Genomic DNA, 19,345 nt, shown 5'->3' on the forward strand with positions numbered 1-19,345 from the left:
AACATAAAGATTTCCTGGAAGAGTTAGCAACATACATTTGAATGTTTATCCCTCTTTCTGGGTTTGGTACTCAGTTGTGGGGCTCCCTGCCTCATAGTCATTTTTCTGGAGAGGCTAGCAATACAGTTTCCATTTGGGGAGGTCAGTGGGGAAGGGAGATGAACACTTACCATTTGTCTGAGGCAAGGATCGCATTGTGACCATTCACTCCAGGGGCTCATTCTGCAGTCTATGTGCGATGCGGAACCACGGCTTTCTGTTGGCTGTGGGTCATAACTAAGATAATAGAACATGCCAGTTTATAATGACCATTGTGTATGTTTGTTTCCTAGAAGTCTTCACAAACACAGTTCATTTTGTACTTTATCCCCTCTCAAATTACACCATTTATCTTTTTACTGTATATTTCATTTCACCCTTAATTGCATGATGTTTTGTATTTTCAACTCATCTTTTTGTTTAATTTTTGTCTGTATTATAAGTTAACTTTTAACTTCCTAGCAATGCAAATATTTAAAACAACAAAATAACGACAAAGATGAAAATTAGCCAAGCATCTTTCCAGGTGTTTTACATAGATTAATCTTATATTTCCAACTAGATTATGAACTTAATGAAGCTAGAAATCTGATTTTATTTCTTTTGTGTGTGTCTTCCTTGCCATCCACCATACGCCACCCCTCACCAAGAGACTGGTGAGGCTAAGTTACCTCATTCTCTTGCAAATTTAAGTCAGCCAGCCCAGGCCCAGCCATTCCTGTAGCAGGCACTTCATAAATCAGGCGTCCCCTCTCTGGTATTCTGTATGCCCTAAACTGGATGCTTTGCCACTTCACACTTCACTTCAGGAATTATTCCTGATCTTTCTGAGTTTTAACATATATTTTGGCACTTATGCCTCCCTTTCCACCCCCAGGCCCACTGCTCAGCAGTGCTTTTCTGGCTTTGAACTTTCCTTTCTCTGTTGGTTCACCATTTGAGTCTCTTCTGGTTGAAATATTACCCGGGATAATTATAAAAAAAGAAAACACAACAGAACCAGAAACCACCAAACAAGAATCCTACAAATTCCCTACTTCTACTTGCCTGACCTGACACTGATCCTTCCTATAGCTAAGCCTCTTAAACCACAGAAAAGGCTAGGCGAGGCCAATCTCTCCTCAAATGCTCTAGATCCCAGCTCCCGTTGGAGACTCAGATCCATTGAATATCTTGTTCCTTTTAAACTCTCCGTCTCTACTTTCTCCTTTCCATGTGTAGTATAAACTGTTCAAGTTTGTGACATTAAACATAAAAAGCCAATGAATGAACAAATCATGCACCCTCCTTGATTTCACATTTTCTTCCAGCCACTCCCATCTCCCTCCTGCCCTTCACAATAACACTTCTTAGAATAATTGCTTGAAACACATTTATGTTTTTTTGTCATCCGAAGAACAAGTCTTATCTCCTCCTTCAATCTCTACATGCCCTTTTAGTTACTCCTAAATTCTATATTCTTTTTAGCCATATTTCTTGAGAAAGTAGTTAGCACCCTCATCTCTTGTTTCTTACATCCCAAACACTTCTCAACCATCCTGCCCTGTGAACACTGCTCTTGCACAAGTCCGTGATGACTACCATGTGCCTCACTGTTCCTTTCAGTTCTTATCTTACTGACTGCTTCATGACATTCAATGTATTGACCACTGTTGCTCTTCAGGACACTCTCTTCTCTTGGATTATAGGCTCTTTTTTCATTTCTTTTTTTCTTCTCTGCCTAGTACTCCTACTTTTCTATGCAGGCCCCCTTCTTCTGGTAGTCCTTGAAATACTTATTTTCCCTCAAGGTCCTGTCCTTGGATGTCTCTCTCTCTCTCTTTTATTTTTCTCTATATTTTCCCCAGAACTTTGGTTTTCATGTTTATGCTAACGACACTGTATTAGTCTATTCTCACATGGCTATAAAGAACTACCTGAGACGAGGTAACTTACAAAGAAAAGAGGTTGAATTGACTCACAGTCCCACAGGCTGTACAGGAGGCATGACTGGGAAGGTCTCAGAAACTTACAATAATGGCAGAAGGGTGAAGGGTAAGCAAGCACGGCTTCACATAACATCAGGAGAGAGAGAGCAAAGGGGGAAATACTACACAGTTTTTAACAACCAGGTCTCATGAGACCTCCATCGTGAGAACAGCAAAAGGGAAGTCCAGCCCCATGATTCAATCACGTTCCACCAGGCTCCTCCTTGAACATGTGGGAATCACAATTCAACATGAGAGATGGGGGCACAGTGCCAAACTGTATCATTGCACCCTGGTCCCACCAAAATCTCATGTTCTTCTCACATTTCAAAACACAATGATGCCTTCCCAACAGTCCCTTAAAGTCTTAACTTATTCCAGCATTAACTCAAAAGTCCAAGTCGAAAGTTTCATCTGAGACAAGGCAAGTCCCTTCTGCCTATAAGCCTGTAAAATCAAAATCAAATTAGTTACTTCCAAGGTACAATGGGGGTACAGGCATAGGGTAAATGGTCCCTTTCCAAAAAAGAGAAATCAGCCAACAGATAGGGGCTACAGGCACCATGCAAGTCCACAATCCAGTTGGACAGACATTAAATCTTAAAGCTCCAGAATGATCTCTTTTGACTCCATTTCTCATGTTCAGGGAATGTGGATGCAAGGAGCAGCTCTGCTTCTGTGCCGCTGCAGAGTAACACCTGCAGCTGCTTTCATGGGCTGACATTGAGTGCCTGCAACTTTTCCAGGTACACAGGACAAGTTGCTGGTGAATCTACCAATCTGGGGTCTGGAGGATGGTGGCCCTCTTCTCACAGTTCTACTAGGCATTGCCCCAGTGGGGACTCTGTGCAGGGGCTCAAATCTGACACTTTTCCTTCACATTGCTCAAGTAGAGGTTCTCCACAAGGGCCCTGTCCCTATAGCAAATTTCTGCCTGGACATCCAGGCGTTTCTATACATCCTCTGAAATCTAGGTGGAGGTTCCCAAACCTGAACTCTTCCCTTCTGTGTACTTGCAGGTTCAACACCATGTGGAAGCCACCAAGGCTTGGGTTTGTACTCTTTGAAGCAATGGCCTTAGCTGTACCTTGGCCCCTTTTAGGCACAGCTAGAGTTGGAGCAGCTGTGATGCAGGGTACCATGTCCCAAGGTTGCACAGAGCAGTGGGGCCCTGGGCCTACTCCATGAAATCATTTTCACCTCCTAGATATCCAAGCCTGTGATAGAAGGGGCTACCACAAAGGTCTCTGAAATGCCCTGAAGGCATTTTCCCCTTTGTCTTGGCTATTAACATTTGGCTCCTCTTTAGTTTTGCAAATATCTGCAGTTGACTGGAATTTCTCCCCAGAAAATGAGTTTCTCTTTTCCACCTCATGGTCAGGCTACAAATTTCCCAAACTTTTACACTCTCCTTCCTATTTAAATATAAGTTCTCTTTGCTTATGTAAATGAGCATAGGATTTTAGAAGCAGCCAGGCCATATCCTGAACACTTTGCTGCTTAGAAATTTCTTCTACCAGATACCCTAAATCATCTCTCTCAAGTTCAAAGTTCCACAGATCCCTATAGCAGGGGCACAATGCCACCAATCTCTTTGATAAAACATAGCAAGAGGACCTTTGCTCTAGTTCCCAATAAGTTCCTCATCTCCATCTGAGACCACCTCAGCCTGGATTTCATTGTAAATATCACTATCAGCATTTTGGCCAAATTCATTCAACAAATCTCTAGGAAGTTCCAAATTTTCTCTCATCTTCCCTTCCTGTCTTCTTCCAAGCCCTCCAAACTCTTCCAACCTCTGCCTGTTACCCAGTTCCAAAGTCACTTCCACATTTTCAAGTATCTTTAAAGCAATGTCCTACTCTTGTTACCAATTTTCTGTATTAGTCTGTTCTCACATGGCTATAAAGAACTACCTGAGACTGGGTAACTTCTAAAGAAGAAAGGTTGAATTGACACAGAGTTCCACAGGCTGTATAGGAGGCATGGCCGGGGAGGCCTCAAGAAACACAATCATGGGGGAAGGGTGAAGGGGAAGCAAGCACATCTTCACATAGCACAAGAGATAGAGAGTGAAGGGAGAAGTACTACATCCTTCTAAACAACCAGATCTCATGAGAACTCCATCACAAGAACAGTAAGGGGGAAGTCCACTCCCATAATTAAATCACCTTTCACTATACCTGTCCTTCAACACATGGGAATTACAATTTGACATGAGATTTGGGTAGGGACACAGAGCCAAACCATATCAGACACCCAGAGATAAGTCAGCAGCCCAGACATCTTTCTTGAATTTTACACTTTTGAATACAACTTCCAATTGGACCATGCACTCGAAGGTCTTCATGGCTTATTGAACTCAATGCATTCCCAAATAAGTGCATTAATTTTTCTCCCCTCTCAAATATGCTTCTCCCTTGTATTTATTGTCTTGGTAAATGGCACTTCCATTTACACAGTCATTCTAATTAGAGACCTGGTGCTACTTGTCTCATCCTGCACTTCAGTCCTCATCTATGCCATCAACAAAAATTTGTTGTTTACAGTCTTGTAAATGACTCTCAAATCCATCCATTCTCTTCATCTCTTTCAGATGTTTTTTCTTGTCTACACCAACCTTATATATCTCCCAGATGACTACAAAAATTACTCTCTAATTCAGTTTCCACAAGGCATCCAGAGGGGTCTTTTAAAAATGCAAATTTGATCTTACCATTCAGTTACCAGAAACCTTCAGTAGCTTCCCACCACTCTTGTGATGAAGTCTAAGTTTTTTTAAACATAATGCAATAGGCAGAAAAACAACTCTCAAAGATATCCCTGTTCCAATTCCTGGTACCTGTGAATATGTTGCCTTACGCGGCAAAGGGGGCTTTGCAAATGTGATTATGGGGAGATCATCCTGTATTATTTGGTTGGACCCACTCTGATTACATGGGCTCATTAAAGGAGAAGAGTGGGTGAGAGAGATGTGAAGACAAAAAAGGCAGGAGAAATTCAAAGCATGAAAAGGGATTCCACCTGCTGTTGCTGGCTCTGAAGATGGAAGAAGAGGGCAATGAGCCAAGAAGCACAGGCAGCTGTAGAATCTGGGAATAGCAAGGACATGATTTTTCTTTAGAGCCTCCAGAAAGGAATCCAGCCCTGCTGGCACCTTGATTTTAGCCCAGTGAAACTTAATGCAATTTTCTGACTTCTAGAACTGTTAGATAATAAATTTGTGTTTTAAGCCACTACGTTTGTGGTAATTTGTTACAGCTGTGATAGGAAACAAAAGCACATTCCCTAGAGAGCTCTACATGGTCTATCCCCTTCCTAATTCTCCAACTTTACTTTTCTCCACTTAAGCTCCAGCTACACTGAACATTAAAATTTCAAGACAAGCCACTTTTTCTCATGTCTTCAGGCTTTTAACCATGCTATTCGTTATTCACTACATTGATCTCATCTTGGACATACATTATTTTTTTTTTCTGAGAATCTGCCTTAACCTCCTGGTGTAATTTAGTTTTCTATGTACATATTCTTATAGCGTCTTGTTCTCATATTTCACTGAATTAATTATTCACTCATCATTTATCTATTCATTCATCAAATATGTATTAATTTCCTATTATTGGCTAAGCATGGGAGTTACAATGGTGTTCAAAACAAAACAAAACCAAAAACATGATCCCCAAAGTAGAAGTTTACATTTTAGCTAAAAATACCAGTGAGCTTGGGGACTTTCCTGTTTTGTTCAGCTTGCATATCAAATACCTGGAACTTAAAAGGTACTCAGGAAAGGCTTTTTAAAAGGAATAATTGAATAATTGAAAGAGGGGGAAGGAAGTCCTTAGTCATGGGGTTTTGGCCAAATCTAGGCCTATATCTCTCTAGGGTGTGAGCTCCTGGGGAATCATCCACATGGTTTTTGAGCAAGGATTGCAAGCAGGCTTCCTGGCTGGAGGTGGCATTTTTGTAAGCCTGGCCCTTGCCTACACCTTCCAGAATATCAGGAGGTGTGATGAGCTTCTATCTTCTAAAATTGTAGGCTAAAAATATATTACATAGGATGCCAAAACTTCTAGAAGAAACTGCTTTCTTGGAAGTCTGAGTACTAGTGCATATCTGAAACCACATGGTTAAGAAATTCTCTGCTAGAATGTTTCCATAAAACTACAGCCTTATCTGGAACTGACAGGCCTCATCAAGAAGCAATACATTAAGGTGTAGGACATACCCCTTAATGCCCTATAGCAGTGGGTCTCCATACCAAGTACATATCATAATCCTTAGATATTAAAAATAGGAATTGTAAAATTGTGATCCCCACTCTATACTGATTAAATCAAGCTCTCTGAGGATGGTATCTAGGTATCAATGTTTTTAAAAAGTTACCCAGGTGATTCTCATGTTCAAACAATGTTGAGAAACACTGCTTGGCAACATCTGGTGGAAATACATGATATCTGAAGGGTGGACCTCAATTAGGTATAGGGGTACTCATTATGTCATTACCCAAGATTGAAACCACCATGGACCTAAAATTGTCACTGAGCTGGTATCCTTTCTGAGTACCTACTATGTTCCAGGTATTTGATATTCAAGCTGAACAAAACAGAAATGTCCCCAAGCTCACTGGTATTTTTAGCTAGAATGTAAACTCTAGTTAGTTTGAGGATCATGGTTTTTGTTTTGTTTTGTTGTTTGGAACACCATTGTAACCCCCGTGCATAGCCAGCAATAGTAAATTAATAAACAATTGATGAACGAATAGATGAGTGAATAAGTGAGTAAATACTTAATTAAATGAAATACGAGAACAAGATGCTATAAGAATATGTACATAGAAAACTAAATTACCCTAGGAGGTAAAGGAACCTCATTGGAACATCATTGGTTTCAGGAGTTCCTCTAGGCTCTATTAACATTTCTATGAATCTTTTTAATGTGTGTTTTCTCCGGTATTAGTGTTGTTGCCTTAAACTGGATTATCTGTTTTCATCTATCATTTTTGTGTTTGTCGTTTACTTAGATGAATATGTTAACATTTTGTTTCAACATTTCCCCAAGATAGATTACTTCCTTGGTTCCAGAAATTCCATCTTTCTCACCTGCCACCAGACAAGCCTCAATGAATGCTGGTCCAGAGGATACTGTACAGACTGGAGAACCATGCATGGAAGGTAAAACTCACTGCAAATACTCCAGAGTGAGTTACAGTCCATTATTGGATAAATCTAGAACCCAACCAGGGCGGTTCATCTTCCCCACACATAAGTGACTAGACCCTGCTCCAATGATACTGGCATTGCCTCTAGACAGTTCTCTAACATCATTGGCAATAATAATAGGCCCACGTTGATTATATGTGCATTTATTTACTTCCTTCTTAGTTTCTAACCCAAGGACTCCTTTTTTTTTTTTATTAAAAGTGTGACTCACACTTGGGGCTTAGTACAAAGCACCAGATCTTTGCCTTTGATCTTTTATTGATCTCGCAGACTGTGATTTGAATTCATTCCCTGAATGATTCATTTATCTCCATAGGAAGGTTCTTACATATCAATCTCTTGCCCTGGGAGTAGGACTTACATTCTCTGGATGTTAAGCTCAGTGTATGAGTTTTCTATGGCCTCCATAACGAAGTACCACAGACTGGGTGCCTTAAACAACAGAAATTTATTTTCTTGCAATTCTGGAGGCTAGAAGTCTGAAACCAAGATATGGTTGTGTTGACTCCAACTGAGGTCCCACTCCTTGGCTTGTATATGGCCATCTTCTTCCTGTGTCTTCACACGGCCTTGCCTCGTGTCTGTGTTCAAATTTCCTCTTCTTATAAGGACACCAGTCATATTGGATTAAGGCCCACACTAACGACCTCGTTTTAACTTAATTACCTTTTTAAAGGTCTTAACTGCAAATATAGTCACATTAACAGGTATTGGGGATTAGAACTTCAACGTATGAGATGGTGGGGGTGGAGGGGGGGAGATATAATTCATTCAGCCCATAACACTTATAAATGATTTTGATTAAGTAAAACCTTATATTTGTCTATTCATTTTACTAGACAATTTTCAAAGCTCATTTTCTCCTTAAACATTTACCTTTTCTTGGTAAAGTTTGTAAGCATTACTAGTTCTTTTTTATAGATGGGAAACTAAAAATGAAGAATTATACTACTTATCCAAAGTTGAACAGTTAGTAGAAAACTAGGTCTAGACTTGACAACTCTTAGCTCTTAGTTCAGTGCAATGTTTCCCTGTTTCCTGTGCTAGCTTTTTTCCCCAACCTAAATCCTCTTTGAAATAAGCTGAGTAGTCATAGCATATTTACTAACTTCTGCATCTAATAGCCTCATGACTTTTAGACATCTTGAGATACAGCAAGTTAACAAGAATGTAAGTATTTTTAAACACATAGCGGTCCCAGGCAAAGCACGTCAGTTGGACAACCTGACTCTTGCCTGGACCTATTTTAAGCTTACACCTAAATGACGTCAAATTAGGCAAAAATAAATTGAAAGTTGTTTTATCACCCGGTTGTTTTGCCTTCACTGTCCCAGGTACCTGGCTCACTGGAAGCACAGTAAAGGCAGAACTCATGGGAATTGTTCGGGGAGAATGACAAGTCCTACAAAAAGAATATATTATTGAAAGAATATGCTGCACAAATATCAAGAAAGAACATAGGTGATCTTGACTAGCTTCTTCTGTCTTTCATCCTCTGAGTCCAACACCCCCTCCTCAGCCCACTTAACTCACTCAGCAGATCATCTTTTGTAGTTCAAGGACTGCATATGTACAACACTTACCACCTGCCTATCACCCTGCTGTGCTATTAGGCTGAGTGGAGAAGTATTTGTAAAGCACTTTCTGGATTCTTAGATGAAATGTGTTTATCAAATAAAACATACCTCCAAGTGTTTCAATCTCAGTTTGAAAGTCACTTCCTAGATCAAAGTGATGTACATCAACGTGGTAGGAGATCTACCTCTGGGCCAGAAATGCATTAAACGAAGGGTCATTGATATACACCTGGTCCTATTATCCTGCCACGAAGAAGAGTTTCCAGTTTTAGAAAAAGAAAGCCTCAGTAGCACCTCGAATTCCAGGATACTTTGTGGTAGGCCCAGGCAGGAAAGCACTTACTTTATGAAGGAATCTTTTTGTCAATAAATACGATAATGTGGCTCCTCTGAGTGGAGAAATACAAGCTAATTAGGACTACATTTTTAACCAATGGACCTGACACAGTTTCTTTAGTTCATGCAACTCGTCAAGATGAAAAGATAATATAACAGCAGTGTCCAACACTAAGTTTTTTAAGAACCTTTCCTGATTTCTCAACTCTTATTTCAGAGCTTCTCTCATGTGCTTTAAATGAGCCGAGGGTCACCAACATTTACTGAGGACCTGGTACATGTCAGAAATCGTTCTAGTGGCTAAGGCTGCAAGGCAATGTCCTTGCCATCATGGGGCCTACACTCTGGTGGGTGAGATATAATAAGCAAGCAAGTATGCCAGAAAATGCAACATGCAATATTTCTTAAGACATGTGAGTTATGAAGGAAAACAAAGCAGGCTGGGTAAGAGGATAGAGAGTGCCCTAGGACAGAAGTTGGGAGGGAGAGCAATGAAAGAATCCTCTCAGAGGTGGTGTAGTGCTTTTAAAATATGTCCAGCAATGCTTTGACACTCTTCCCATCAAAAGTAGGGTTTATGTGTGCTTCTATTGAAGTTGGCTGGGCCTTTGTGACAACCTTGATGAGTAGAAGGCAGAGGAAGTAACACTGTATGAATTTTAAGGCTGGGTTACAAAAGGCCATGCTAATTCTGCTGGTTTATCTGAAGATATCTGCTCTGAAAGTCTTTCATCACTGTGTAGGAAGCCACCTACGAGCAGGGGGGTGGAGAGAGAGAGAGATTCCCAAGGACACCCAGTTGTTCAGCTGCCCAGCTGACTGAGTCTTCCCAGCCCAGGTGACAGACATGTGAGTGAATAAGCCATCAAGATGACCCCAGCCCCAGCCACCATCTGACTACACCTATGTGGGAGATCCATGAGAAACACTCAATTGAGCCCAGGCAACCCCTGGATTTATGAGCAAAGGAAATAATTGCTATTCTTTTAAGATACTATTTTGGAATGGGTTGTTACACAGAAAAAAAAAAGGGGGGGGGGTAGAAGGTGATAGTCCATTAAAGTCCGAATGAATTTAGAGAGGAAGCTCTGTGAGGGTCTGGATAAAGTTTTCCAAGCTAAGGGAAAAATAAGTGCAAGGCACTGACGTGGCATGTTGGAGGCACAGCAAGCATGGTGTTAGAGTAGAGTGAGCAAAAAAAGAGAGTGCAAATGCCCCTGGGGAACAGGGAAGGGTGCAGCTCTACCTTGCAGGCCATGGACAGGCATTTGGATTTGAGTCTGAGCTTGCTGGGAATACTTAGAGGAGTTGGAGAGCAGAAGTAACACAGAGGTTTGTGTTTTCCAGTGATTTCCGTGGTTGCTAGATGGAGAATTGACTACTGGGGAGTGGACAAAGATGGAGGCAGGCAAGAAATAATAGTGATTTGGGCTGGAGTGAGTGGTGCCCATGGAGATAGTAAAAAGCAATCAGGTTTGGGATATGTTTAAATATAGTACCAACAGGACTCACTGTTAAGTTGCAAGTGGGAATGACACACATAGAGGTGTCAGGTATGAGTCCCAGGTTTTAATCTGAGTAACTTGATAAATGGTAGTGCAGGGTGGGTAGAGACGAGTAGAGAAATCAATAGGTATTTTCCAGACATGTTATGTTTGGGATGCCTATTAGATTTTTCAAGAAGAGATGTTGACTATGCAATTGGTCACTGGGCTCAGGGAAGCAATTGCACTTGAGATACAGCTGTGGGAGTTGTCAGAGTCTAAGTGGTATTTCACCATAGGTATAGATGTGGGGATGTCAGCATATAAGTGGTGTTTTACCATAGATATAGATGTGATGTTGTCAGAATATAAGAGGGTATTTCATACTATGAGGCTGGAAGCAAGGGAGTGGGTCTAGAGTAATGTGGAGAAATGCGTCAACATTTTTTTTTAAGTTACAACATGTTTGTATGCCATTGAGAATGATTCAGTAAAAGGGAGGTATTGATGCTGCAGGAGAAAAGTGGAAGAATTATAGGAACGAAGTCCTCGATTAGGCTAGAGCAGAGGAAGCCAGTATGCAAGTGGACTGGAGAAGCTTCACAGGAGCATCACAGACCTCACTTGGCTGAGGTGCAACAAGGGAACTTGACTGAGTTGCAATTGCCATTTCCTTGTTAGCATTCCTCATTAGATTGTAAGCCCAGAGAGGGCAGGGATCCTTCGTAATGTGTTCAACATTATACTACAGTTCCTGACGCAACGTCTGGCTCATCTGACAAAATTGATAACTGTTTGCTGTGTTAAATGGACAAGTAAACAAATTATCCTATTTGGGCAAATGTAGTTCATAAATGAACATCTGTTCACTTGCATGGAATATAAAAATGAAAAACTTAGGAGAATATAATCAAAGTAGGAGGAAAAAGTGACATTTTAAATATCTTCAGTTTGTTAGATATCCAAAACTTTTCTATTAATGAATGTTTGGATATTTTCTAGATTGTTGAGATAAATTAAATTAAAATAAATTAAATAATAATTGCTAACATTTGTGAGCGCTTATATGTGTCAGGAATTCTTCCCTTAAGCCTTTATATTATCATTTCACTTAATTCTTATATCATACCTTAAATATCTACTACTATTATTATTATTACACTTTAAAGATGAGGACCTGAGCCACAGAGATGGTAAGGAATTGCCCTCAGATTAGACAGCAGCTACTTGGTGGCAGAGTAGGAATTGAAACCCAGACAACTTCTCTCCAGAGCCCAGGTAACTAGTCACTTTCAGGCCTTCTAATCCCCAGTCTACTACGCCTTCGCTATTTAAAAAGTGAAGAATAAATTAAATATGAAAATAACTCCACTAAAACATACCACGTAAAGTCAAAGGATGAATGACAAACAGGGAAAAATATTTGTAATTCATATCAGAGACAAGACTAATTTATGAATTGATCATAGAAATATGTAAGAGAAAGACAGGAGACTCAATGGAACAATGGACAAAGGAAATGAATAGTTCACAAAGAAAAACATACATATGGCCTCTAAGTGTATGAAAAAATGTGCAATCTGACTCAATAAGAGAAAGGCAAATTAAAACCGTGCCGAAATAACTTTTTTTTTTTTAAACCTATGAGGTTGACAAATATCAAAAGGTTGGCCTACAGTTGCTGTGGCAAGGCCGTGAGAAACAAGTACTCTCTTACCCTGCTGGTGAAAATGCAAAATAATACAAATAGAGCAATTTTAGCACTGTCACAAAGTGATTAGCTTTTGACTCAGATCACTCTGGGAATTAATCCTCAGGTACACCTAACCACTTACAGAATGATACATAAACAAGGATATTCATTGCAACATTATTTCTAGTTCAAAAGATTGGAAACACCCAAATGTTCATCAGTAAGAATTAATCAGCTATGAGAATGAGGAGGCTCCCTCATACTGACTCAGAAAGTTATCCAGGATATGCCATAAAAAAAAAAAAAAAGGGAAAGTAAAAGATAGTATATATAATATGATTATCATTTGTGAAAGACTGGGAGAGAATAAGATTACATATGAGTCTATGGTTTAAATCTACAAAAGAACTACTGGAAGGATACTCAGAAACTCATAAATGTGACAACCTGTAGAGGTAGGATCAGGTGGGAGTGAAGAAGTGTTTTTAAAACACTTTATACATACTTTAATATACTTTACATATAATAACACAAACCTCACAGAAAGTCATGACTGGGGAAAGTAAGATATTCAATGTGTACTGTGTTTTATTTTTGATCTTTGAACCATGTGCATATTTTGTTATTTACCAATTAGAGAGAAAAAGTACTGATAGGTACACTCACAGAGCACTTCCTGTTTACCTGGCGCTGTGTAAGCATGTTGTTTTTGTTATCTCAGGTATTCCTCACAGCGGGACACATTATCTTTCCCATTTAGCAGGTGAGGGACAGGTTTAGAGAAGTTAAAGAATTTAACTTACCGGCGCAGAGCCGGTAAATTGTGGTGCCTGGGATCAAACCCAGGCTGCCTGGCTCCAGAAGCAGTGCTCTGAGCTACTAATCTATGCTCAGGGTGGTTTTTAACATTGATGGTCTACCTTGAGAAACATAAGAGATGATATCCCCCTCATGGCCAGTTCTCATGGGCACATTAATCTTCGTTTAAAAAAAAAAAAGAAGAAGAAGAAAAAAGAAAAGAAAAAAACAGTAGTTAGAAATCCCTGACAGGTCTCCAGTAATAATAGGTCACTGTAGCTGTGGCTAAGATGTCCTCAGCCATGGGAGAGCCCTGAAGGCTAGCTGTAATTCCAACCCTTCCTTCCTAAACAAGAAAGATATCAAAGTGAAAGCACAGCAAGGTTATTTTTTTTTTAAATACCTGACATTTATTAAGTTCTTACCATGCGCCAGGCACAGATGTCCTAAGTACATTACATGTATATCTATTTAATGTTCACAACAAAAACCTTATTAGATAGATGTTATCATTACCACTGTGATGAGTTGAATTGTGCCTGCCCGCCATCCCTGAAAGGTATGTTGAAGTTCTAAGCCCCAGATAATTATTTGGTCTTAAGTATCAAATAAGATTGGGACCTTATTTGGAAATAGGGTCTTTACAGAGGTAATGAAGTTAAAATGCCATCGTTAGGGTGGGCCCTAATCCAATCTGACTGGTGTCCTTTTAAAAAGGGGACATTTTTATAAAGACACATACAATGGGAAGACGATGTGAAGATGGCCTTGTGATGATAGAGACAGAGACTGAAATGAGAGACCTGAAACCAAAAAACAAAATACAAGGGAGTGCTGGCCACCACCAGAAACTAGAAGGGACCCTTCCCAGAGTATCTGAGGGAGCATGGCCCTGCCAACACCTTGATTTCAGACTTCTAGCCTCCAGAACTGTGAGACAATACATTTCTTTTGTTTGAAGCCATCCAGCTTGTGGTGCTTTGTTACGGTAGTCCCGGGACATAAATAAAACCACATCTTACAGACGAGGGAACCCAGGTACAGAGAGGCCAAGCAACCCGCCCAAACTGACACTGGTGGTAAGTAATGGGGCCTCGACCTGAGCCTGGGAAGTCTAGCTTCAGAGGAATGCTTTATTCTGAGGGTAAATTTATATTTTTAAAAGTTATTTTGCAATTTTCAGTTAGCTATTATTCAAACAAATCATCTCACTTCATGACTGAGGGCTCTGAACACTCTGTTTTGACTTCAACCCCCGTCAAAGGGCAAAGCACAGAGCGTTCAGAGCAGGGCAACCCGGGCAAACTCAAGAGGGCATAGCAATGGGAGCCCACGAAGCCAAACCAAACTCAGCCGTGCAGCTGCTGGAGCTGGGGTCCAGCTAAGGGGGCTTTCCGGTTCTCCCTGAAACAGCTGAGTGTGGCCAGGACCCAGGGGGTACGCACTTCAAAGCAATAGAAGCTTCCCCACAGCCTCTCATTTTTGAACAGCAGGAGCCACAATCTAGGAATGTGAGTTGTTTGAATTATTATTACTATTTTTTTTTAGCTGAAGACAGGGTCAGGTGAAGTTCAAGAGAGCTAAAGCAACTTGGAGGAACTGCCTTTCCACATTCCTTTTGTGCCCAGATGCCCACCAAACAAAAATATGTCCTGAATGGTACAATGCTTTACAGATAATATGGAAAGAGGAGGGATGAAGGAAAGGTCTGGTCGAGCACTGGATGCAGCGCCCATGTTTGTCTGTCTAGCACCTCTGGGTGCCCCCTCCTGAAAGATGCAGCCCTGTGAATAACCCACTTGGTGAGTGGTGGCCTCCAACTGCAGCCAAGAGGCAGGCGAAGATGTACCGGAGACAGACATCAAAGTTCAAAACAGCATTTGGGTAAACCAAGAGTCAAATGACCAATGGGGAATTGGAAGCAGATTATGGTTATGTCTGAGCAGAGGAACAGGGCCTGGGCAGACGTTCCCCCCAGCCATACTGCTGAAGTGAGGAATATTTCAGTACTTTCACCAGGGCAGATCATCCTGTATTGAATTACACAGCTCGATGTCTACTCCGATGACTCCAGGTTGGAAGGAAGGATGCCTCATGTGACCCTAACCTCCACCATTTCTCGGTACAGTGTAGGTGTTCAATAAACACTTATTATCTGGGTGATTTGTTTACTGGGTGACTTGCCATAGGCTTTGCATTCCTGATTAGGATCAGAGAAAAAGGAGAAAAAGTGTCTCCGGTCAAAGCCTGAGTGACAGGTCTGCATCACCACAATTCTGGAATGGAAGAAATATGACCTAAATCCCAAATGGCCCTAAACAAAATGCATGCCTCTGAACACAACTCAGGATGTCAAGGAAAAGAAACAAAATAGTTAACCTTTGCCTAAAGTGGAGGCAAAAGGGTGATGTATCCAAATGTTAAAGGGGTCAGACATTGAGGCAGAGTGAGGGAAAGATTAATTTCCTTAATTTTAAACTTCTTAGACATCAGGCACTAATAAACCCAGGTTTATCACACATTGGTGAAAACAAGCTTTATTTTATAATTCCAAATATTTAAAGAATACCTCAATCTTAACATTTGAGTGTCTGTTGAAAATAAATACCCAGAAACAGCAGCAGATTTCCATAGAAAACTTGCAAAGATGCACCCTATATATTTTCTTATATTTTTTCAAAGTTTAAATGCTAGGGCTCTGTATATTGCAATGTGGATTAACATTGTTATGTACTTTGCTGCTAAAAAGACCTTGAAATGCTAATCCTACAGGAAACTTCCAGAGACAAGCAGAAAAGTAACTGACTCACCTGGGCGTGTACTCTGCTGTGAGGACGCTTATTTCTAAAATGCAGATTGCAGCTGCAAAGCTCCAGCAGGCTGACATGCTGCTCTTGCTGGGTGGCTGCGAGTGGGGTGGCAGAGCAGGTCGGGTAAGGCATTTATTTGCAAAGGGCCAGAGGACAGGGAACAAGTATTGTTTGTCTGCATTCAGGGTTTTTGTCAATTTGGGTGGCCTGGGTACTGAAGTCCAACCAAAGGAGAATCATTTTGTAATTCTTGGCCTCCTGTTTTCTCATATTGACAAATAGATGTAGGGCAATGGGCCTGTGAATGCTGAAGTCCCTAAGATGGGCAGCAGTCCTGGGTGAAAATGGAAACAAAGGCTGGGCACGGTGGCTCATGCCTGTAATCCCAGCACATTGGGAGGCTGAGGTGGGTGGATCACCTGACGTCAGGAGTTCGAGACCAGCCTGGCCAACATGCTGAAACCCCATCTCTACTAAAAATACAAAAAATTAGCCAGGCATGGTGGTGGGCTCCTGTAATCCCAGCTACTCTGGAGGCTGAGGCAGAAGGATCGCTTGAACCTGGGAGGCAGAGGTTGCGGTGAGCCGAGGTGGGGCCACTGAACTCCAGTCTGAGCAACAAGAGCAAAATTCTGGCAAAAAAAAAAAACAAACAAAAAACAAACAAACCAAAAAAAACCCAGAAACAAAAATGAAGAACCCCCAGCAGTTCTTATTTTGCAAGACTGGAGGGGTTGGGTGGAAGATGAGGGAGTATGCAATTTTGGGGGAAAAAAAGCCTGTGGATGCTTCTCATAGAGGCATAAAGTCAAAGTTAGTAAAGAACTGCACTTAATGGAAAGGATGGCACAGACGTAGATGCTTCTTTTTTTTTTTTTTTTTAATCTGCAAATGGGCTGTGTGGGTTATTTCCATGTGAGCAAATGCATTTATAATCCTGGCTTTCCTTATAGGCAGAGTGGAACATTTTGAAGAATGAGATGTAAACTCCCGAAGGCATTAAGGGCATCCACCAGAAAGACTGGTCTCCTTATCTCAGCATCACACATGTCAACAAGATAGAATCTGAGATAGAAAACTTGTTCCTGCCCATGAAAAAGAATTTCCCCCTCACATTTCACGCTTCCCAGCACTTGTGGGAAGAGCAGTGCATTTTTGGGAACATCAGAGAATGTGAACATCACAACTGCTCTTAAAGCATTGACTGCAAAAATAGAATGACCTGGGGACTCTTGAGAACAGTAGTGATGGCTGCCCGCTGTCCGCTCAGCTCTAAGTTGATTGACTTGTGATGACACTCTGCATCCATGCTTTCGAAATCACGCTTTTGTGGTTCATTCTAACGTGTAGCCAGGGTTGAGATTGAGGATGACTACCTTGAGAAGAAGGACATCAGACATCTCTGGATATAGTTCTTAAAGGGACTTCATCAGTATTGTTATTACCTATAGGTAAATTTCAAACATTAGCACATATAAAGACCTGCAAAACAAGGGGTGGGGTTGAGGGAAGACAGAATATACAGCTATTTTGTCCAATACTGCCTTACCTTTTCCACTGATGTTCCTACCTGGGGTAAAATGTATCTACTTTCACCTACTTTCTTGGCCCCTCTCCTTTTTATGCAGAGAATTTGAGGTCTTTAATGGGACTGATCTCACTTCTTCCTGAGCTTGCTGTGGAGTGTAGGCCATGCAGAACTGCCAAGTAACAAGATGATTCGAATGGATGCCACAACTCTTGTAACTATGTCATGGGATGAGTCCATGCCTGAAAGACACTTCCTGTGAGTCCTGGCTAGTAACAGATGGGCTACATTTGGAAACAGTACAAATCTGTCAAATATGCTGTAGCAGGGCAGGCGCAGTGGTGCACCCCTATAATCCCAGCACTTTGGGAGGTAGACACGGGTGGATCACTTGAGGCCAGGAGTTTGAGACCAGCCTGGTCAACATGGTGAAACTTCATCTCTACTGAAAATACAAAAATTAGCCAGGTGGGGTGGTGTGCTCCTGTAATCCCAGCTACTTGGGAGGCTGAAACATGAAAATTGCTTGATCCCGGGAGTCAAAATTTGCAGTAAGCCAAGAGGGCACCACTGCACTCCAGCCTGGACAACAGAGTGAGACTCTGTCTCAAAAAAAGAAAAATGCTGTAGCAATGTTGAGGGCTCTTATGAGGCCTCTCTGGACCCTATCAAGATACTTACAGAAATAAAGACAGAAAAGCAGTCAGAATGGGATGCTTTATACTAACTAGATTTGATGCTAATTGATTAGAAATTGTGATGATTAGACTTGATAAGTTGATGTGACTGGAGATTGACAAATCACCTCTCTCTTTGGAGACTAAATCAATGGAAGGGGGATGAGGGAGAGAGTGGATATTTTTTGCTGACTAGTTTGAATAGGGGGCTTTTCTGAATTGCTCAGTTGTATTTATTTTATCACCATAGTTCAGGTTAAATGTAATGTAGAAAAATAATGAGAGCAGTAAAGTATACTAATAACATATTAACTATATATTATATATTGGCAATATATAATGTATTAGTCCGTTTTCACGCTGCTACAAAGATACTACCTGACTGGCACAATGGCTCACGCCTATAATCCCAGCACTTCGGGAGACCCAGGTGGGCAAATCACCTAAGGTCGGGTGTTCGAGACCAGCCTGGCCAACATGGTGAAACCCTGTCTCTATCAAAAATACAAAAAAATTAGCCAGGCATGGTGGTGGGTGACTGTAATCCCAGCTGCTTGGGAGACTGAGGCAAGAGAATTGCTTGAACCCAGAGTCGGAGGTTGCAGTGAGCTGAGACTGCACCACTGTACTCCAGCCTTGGTGACAGAGTAGGACTCTGTCTCCAAAAAAAAAAGAAAAAAAAAAAAAGATACCACCCGAGACTGGGTAATTTACAAACAAAAGTGGTTGAATTGACTCACAGTTCTGCATGGCTAGGGATGCCTCAGGAAACTTACAGCCATGGTGGAAGGTGAAAGGAAAGCAAGGCATGTCTTAAATGGCACATTAGGAGAGAGCAAGAGTGAGGAAGTGCCATACTTTAAAACCATTAGCTGGCTGGGCATGGTGGCTCACGCCTGTAATCTCAGCACTTTGGGAGGCCGAGGCAGGTGAATCACCTGAGGTCAGGATTCAAGACCAGCCTGGCCAACATGGTGAAACCCTGTCTCTACTAAAAATACAAAAATTAGCTGCGCGTGGTGGCAGGCGCCTGTAATCTCAGTTACTCGGGAGGCTGAGGCAGGAGAATTGCTTGAACCCAGGAGGCGGAGGTTGCAGTAAGCCGAGATCGCGCTGTCACACTCCAGCCTGGGAGACAAGAGCGAGATTTCGTCTCAAAAACAAACCATTAGCTCTCATGAGAATTCACTCACTATCACAAAAACAGCACAGGAGAA

The 19,345-nt window shown here is 41.3% G+C and overlaps 2 protein-coding genes across 3 annotated transcripts in view; both read right to left on the reverse strand.

Annotated features, from left to right (window-relative positions):
• C9 (complement C9) overlaps positions 1 to 16,031 on the reverse strand; it is an 83,741-nt gene extending 67,710 nt beyond the window's left edge. Inside the window, exons 1-2 of the mRNA XM_005556778.4 lie at positions 15,924 to 16,031; positions 171 to 276 (exon numbers count right to left, since the gene is read on the reverse strand). Of these exons, the coding sequence (XP_005556835.2) occupies positions 171 to 276; positions 15,924 to 16,000 (183 nt within the window). The 5' untranslated portion in view covers positions 16,001 to 16,031. The remainder of the gene's footprint in view (positions 1 to 170; positions 277 to 15,923) is intronic.
• Positions 16,032 to 16,785: 754 nt separating this feature from the next.
• DAB2 (DAB adaptor protein 2) overlaps positions 16,786 to 19,345 on the reverse strand; it is an 82,849-nt gene continuing 80,289 nt past the window's right edge. For both annotated transcript variants that reach the window (XM_073993352.1, XM_065546192.1), the window contains one exon: positions 16,786 to 17,368. The gene's annotated coding sequence lies outside the window, so the exon portion shown is untranslated. The remainder of the gene's footprint in view (positions 17,369 to 19,345) is intronic.

Source organism: Macaca fascicularis, chromosome 6, assembly GCF_037993035.2.
Source record: "Macaca fascicularis isolate 582-1 chromosome 6, T2T-MFA8v1.1".
NCBI lineage: Eukaryota > Metazoa > Chordata > Mammalia > Primates > Cercopithecidae > Macaca > Macaca fascicularis.